Raw genomic sequence first — 6,000 nt, 5'->3', positions numbered from 1 at the left:
ATGCAAGAGTGGTTTCTTTAATGCAGTTCCAGCCATCAGATATAAAAGCCCCGTGTTATAACTCTACCCATGTGTGTCAAAATCAACATGTTTGTGGCTTGTTAACATGTTCACAAGAATTCACAACCTGCGGTGAGGAGCCAGGCTGAGTCTAAAGAGCTCTCATTTGGAATATCACTACAGCATAAACAATCCGGACAAACGTAAGCACTGCTACACAACACAGCGCCTCACTATCTTGATAGCCTGTCATGTTTACGACACCACTATCAATTAGATACATGGAACAGACTGCTTTAAGACGGATGGATGAATACGTGACCAACTGTAATCATTTCAGGTAAATGATGATGAGGTGTCCATTTAGCTCTGCAAGGCTGACATTGGTTTATCACACTCAAAGCAATGATTGGCCGAGGCACATCTTCCTAGAACGTACCAAGGAGCAGCGGGGCTCCATCTTAATACTACAATGCATTAAAAGAGCATGAGCATGAAGAATGGTCATTGTGTCTCTGAGCACACTTGATGTTTTTAGTACTAAGGACATGGCCAACATGAACAGTACATCATCATGGAGTAGCATTACGCTGGCCAGCAGATAAACAGCATTCTTCACAAAGTGGATGGGGAAAGAGGGTTTTAAGCATGACAGCGCCTATTTACTGAAATGCTCCCAGGTACACCATGTCCTCTCTATCTTTCTCACAAATAAGACACTACACCTACACATTCGATTTTGAGATGGAGACGCATGTTGCATACCTGCAGAGCGGTATGCAAAAACACCCACATGTGGTTTTTCAATTACACTACCGGAATGAACATCAAAATCATTTAAATGCAAACACCTGCTCCTTTAAAGTCTCCTCATGCTGTAGAGCAGTATAAATTACTCAATAACGCACTTTCTTTTTCACCTATGTCCAACATCAGGAGGTTTACACACTAGCAGGGATGAGTACCAAAGCTGCATCATCCATGTCCTTACCTTCAGAGTGGTGGGAAAGGGTGAGCAAGCTGACACAGGAAGCCCCAATCCCAGAACCGAACACAGTGATGCGGTTGGAGTCTCCTCCAAAGAAGCCGATGTTCTCACTGATCCACCTCAGAGCCTGGATCTGGTCCAGTAGCCCGTAGTTACCCTTAGCAGCCTGGTCACCTGTGCTGAGGAAGCCTGCAACACATACACACACGCACACACATGAATTACAAGCGTAAAACGGGGTCCAGACAGCTATCAAACTGTTCAGCATTAATGTATAAGAACTACAATAAATCACATGACACTGCATAATCTACTCTACACTTGATCAAATCAAGAATAAATGCTGTTAGTCTGCATATTCCCAGCACAAGGGAAAACCTGCTCATGCAGTATGTCACTATTATTTATCTTCCACATGCACCTGCAACATGAAAGGTTACCTGCAACGACTAACCCCACCCCATTTTCATCTGCAGAACCGTCAAGCTATGGGACAGCAGGAGTGAAATCCTGACTTATTGAAGGACATGGCTGTTGGTAAAATAGAGGCAGAGCGTGTGACCACATGTCATCTGCACCTTATGGGAAATCAATGACAAGTCTCCCTGGGTGATCACCCATCATCAGATATATTGAGCTGCGCTGATGGAAGCCATGTGAAAACCCCACCGAAAGCGAAGTGATACACAATCGTTTTGGTGCTGCAAAAGCGTCCTTATGGATTGTGACTGCATTATATATCCTCACTTATTATCTTAATTATGAATCTTATCCTGATATATTTTGACTTCTGCTCATATGCTCTATTGTCTCACGCTGCAAGCATTTATGCAAGGCACTATCTGTGTGCATTTCCCTTGCTGGGTGTGTAATCTGCCATATGATGTCTAGGTTAGACAGTCAGCCTCTCATGGGGACACCAGAGCTCATGTTAACACACCACCATCTCCCAGCTCTTCCCAGGCCCAGGCCCAGGCCCTGCTGAATGATGGGTAATCTGGGCTTGCAGGAGAAGATCAAAGACAGGCAATCCCAGAAGTCCCCACGGTAGACTCTGTGTCCATCAAACCCCTGATCATGGACACAAGGTGACAGCGAGGAGACATGCGTGGAATTCAAGACCCTCTCTCTTTAGTAGCAACATCACCAAACATTTCAAAAGCAATAAATGTGTTGGAAGGGAGTGCTGGGGGCCTCTGATGGCTGCCTGTTCAATACAGAAATAGTCCCTCAACATCCCAGCATCGTTTCCCACATCTATTTCATGGTCTATGCCTCCATATAATGATGAGCACTCTGTATTTAAGTCCCGGGGGTAAGTGGGATGGTTTTGATATCAGCAATACAAGACAAAGGATAAGCTTAACCCAACTTGCTTTCTGACTCAGGTCAGCATGGTGATACTCAGCTTAAATAAACCCTGATTAGAAAGCAGCTGCTCCAGGCTGCTCTCTGAATGTAAGTGCAAAGACCACAAACATGTCTGTTCATCTACATTTGCTTGCAAGCATTATGTGCGTGTGAATCAGAGCCTATAGAGGCTACAACCTCCTGTCCCACCCCCGACAGCACACCCGCCTTGCCCCGAGTCCCTGCTGGCAGAAACAAAGAGGGTGGGCAGGGGAAAGGCCAGGCCTGATCATCGATAGGAGAGAGGCGGTGGCACAGGAAGCAAAGCAGGAGACAAATGGATCAACAGATGGTCTCCTTCAGACACATCCCTGAGGATGACAGAGCAGCAGGGCACATGCAGAGAGAGAGAGAGAGAGAGAGAGAAAGAGACAGGCAGAGAGAGAGGGAGGGAAAGAGAGAGGGAGGGCTTCGGCTAAAGAGCTTTCTTTTTCCTCTTCTCTTGTGTGTCCTCCTCATGTTCAATCATAAGCAAAAGACAACAGCTTTTACAACCCTCTCGCGGGTGTTGGAGAGAGTGGAGACGTGATTCTCCCAGAATAACCCTCATTTCTGATGTGGCTCACACTTCACCAAGTCTATGTCTGACATGTTAGGAGACTGCCATAAAAAAGGGCTTCTCCAAAACTGTTAACCTCTAACTGTTAACCATTGTAAAAAATACAGCCAACATTATACATCTGGCCTTTCAATATCAGACATTACCAAATGATGAAATGTAAATTTTTAGAATTGGATAACCGGCTGACACAGCAAGCAAAGTTCAGTGCTCTATCCTCAGTGAGCTGCTTGATTCTACTGCATCTAAAAATGAAACTGGTCATTAAAATGTAGAGGTGGAATCCAATATAATAGACAACAAGACATGCTGCAGGCACCATTTAAAAATACATCTAATATAGCTGCTGGTCATATTTTAATTGGAAAGGTGGCAGCAAGTATTTTCTTTGAAAAGCAATTAAGATAGCAAGGTAATTGTTTTTATGCATAGCTATTTCTGAGTTTACATTTATGTCAGGCCATTGTGTTTATGCTTGTGCTTAAGAACTGTTTAGACTGTGTTTTGTTTTTGTTTTACGGCTATTTCTTTATGTCCACCACGCATGCATTGCTCACTTCTGGACTCCAATTCTGTTTTTTCTTGAATTATAAAGTACAAAACAAGACAAGGTAACACAACCTCCAGACTTACAAAAAAAAAAAAAAAAAATTATGCCACATTACAAAGGTGCACTCTGTCTCTGATATCAGCTTCTAAAAGTTTGAAGTGCCTGCCTCAATAGAGATTGGGTTATAGATTTCCAGATCTAGCAGATGATCCCAGTCTGATCAGCAATGCGTGGGCTTTGGCTTCACATGAACCATGATGTGCTGAGCACTATCTGTTCACAGCTCACACCTACACAGGACCTTGGGATTCTGTGCTGCAGCTCAGTGCTTCTGAACCATATTTGGTCAGGCTGGTTATGTGCTTGGCTGGATTACTAATCTAGACTTTCTATTGTGATTTTTAATTATCCTATGTGGTGCACTACCAAAAAACATTTCGCTGAAACAAATTAATGCTACATGAAATTCATCTTTGTTGGGTATTTGAAGTCAAATCAACATGCTAATTTCTTTTTAAATGATCTAACAAATTAACTATAGCTCAAACAGCACACCCAACTACAGTTATCTCAGTGGAGTTAATTCAAGTAACATAAAATAAACAAATGATAAATGGCAGTAAATAGTTCAACTTAATTTGATACTTTGAATGTGAAAGCGCATACAAATGATTGCTTACTAATTTATCTTTTAATGGCATTATTAATGCTGTGTGTTCTAAGTTCTCTAACAAATTGTAGATAAACTGTGGGGCGCTCTTTCCTTTTTTAAATGATAAATTTCACTGAGTGTTAACCTGCCCCAAGATAATCACTGAAGAGAAAATAGTTATAATACTAATATCATCAAAGGCCATGCTACTATGTTTTTTTTTCCATTCAAAAATAAGACATTGCATTGGATATCAAAGTCAACAGATAATGGTTAGATAGATTTTTAAATAGCTTTTGATTTAATCAAAGAAGAGGGAAAATGGCTTTTTGAAATTGAATTGCACTGTAGAGACGGAAATATTAAGCTACATCTGGTTGAAGAGGAACACAGGAATTTTCCATATGAACAACATAGATCTGTTGGAGTATGCTGTTAGACCCCAGTGACTATGTTGAATTAATTTATGACCTTTGAAGATGTTCACGAGGTCTGGGTTTTTCATGCTTACAAGGTTACAGTGCTCACATCTGGATCTCAGCGCAGTGAGTCAAAGTCAGTGACTTTGTGTTCAGTATAGGACTGTAACACAAGTAACACAGTGAGCCCAGTGAGCAGGCTCACTTACACCTGTCAATGCAAAATCCTTTCCCTAACTTCATGTTTTTCCACAGATCAAAAACATCTCTCTATTAAAGGTACAATACGCAAAATTGAGGAGTGAGAACTGATAAGACTCAACTGACAAGAAAACATGGAATAAGTTATCAGTGAGGCAAGACAACCATGAGAATCATGTAGACTCAACCATCAAATTTGATGTTTATTCCATGTTTGTTTGTTTGTTTATGTTTTCAGTTGTGTCTACATGGTCTTCATTTCAACTGACCTTCTGCAGTTTTGCACAGCGTGTTCTATCCATGAGTTTTCCTCACTCAACATTTCAATGAGGTTTTTGTTCCTTTTTTCTTGCAAACTGCAAGGGCCCAAAAGGTTAATTCATACTTCCATTGTAGCTTCAAAATGTATCTGCACATAGGGCGATAATAGATAAATAGGTCTGTAACTGGTCCACTAGACCGCAATGCCCCCGTGTTTTGTGGCATGGTTTCCACTCAGGGTGAAAACAACATGATGCTGGTTGTCGTCTCTCTTCAACCGGCTGGAACTGAGGAGATTTGCAAATCTGCTCTGATGCTGCCAACTCATCCCCAAATTCTACAGACTGCAAGATGCCACTAAATTCATGGTGACAAACATCCCAAAACATTGCTTTGTTTGGACACCACCAGTGCATCTGATTTAATGCACACTTAATTGCTTCCGGTTTTATCTGTGCTACATTATCATGTAATTAATAACATCTTGACACTGCTCTCTAGTGTTTCTGCAATCGGCTTAATGTGCACAAAGTCTCCACTAATTTTACTTAAGCCGTCCTTCTTCACATGAAATTGTGTCCTTTGTCACCTCCCGCACTTGTACATCTTTGTGCTTAAAAATCTTGTGATGTTGCACCAGGATTCACTTCGCTAAGTGACCGGAAACTGCTGGTCTTCTTTAGGTCTCCGTGAGCTAAGTACACCCAATAAAGCATTTTTAAAACAGATCTGTGATTTCAAACATTGAGTGAACTATCATTGTATAAAAACATTTGCACATAGTCATGTCAACAAATATAAAATAGAGTATTTGTATATAGTATTAATATATTCTCACCTGTTGAAACAATCACTTCTAAATATGTTGGAAAATAACCTGCATGAATAAATCAGTTGGACTAGCAATGAAAGATGTATGAGATTTAGTTTCCTCGCCACTATAAACAAATGCTAGGAGAT

General features: G+C 41.2%; 1 protein-coding gene across 7 annotated transcripts in view; it reads right to left on the bottom strand.

Annotated features, from left to right (window-relative positions):
• Window positions 1-6,000, bottom strand: part of nlgn3a (neuroligin 3a) — an 89,150-nt gene that overhangs the window by 37,213 nt on the left and 45,937 nt on the right. For all 7 annotated transcript variants that reach the window (XM_030061945.1, XM_030061943.1, XM_030061944.1 and 4 more), the window contains one exon: window positions 992-1,177. In XM_030061945.1, the coding sequence (XP_029917805.1) occupies window positions 992-1,177 (186 nt within the window). The remainder of the gene's footprint in view (window positions 1-991; window positions 1,178-6,000) is intronic.

The sequence above is a fragment of the Myripristis murdjan genome, chromosome 10, assembly GCF_902150065.1.
Source record: "Myripristis murdjan chromosome 10, fMyrMur1.1, whole genome shotgun sequence".
Lineage (NCBI taxonomy): Eukaryota > Metazoa > Chordata > Actinopteri > Holocentriformes > Holocentridae > Myripristis > Myripristis murdjan.
Note: the sequence above shows the minus strand (reverse complement) of the source record. Positions and strands in the feature narration are given on the sequence as shown.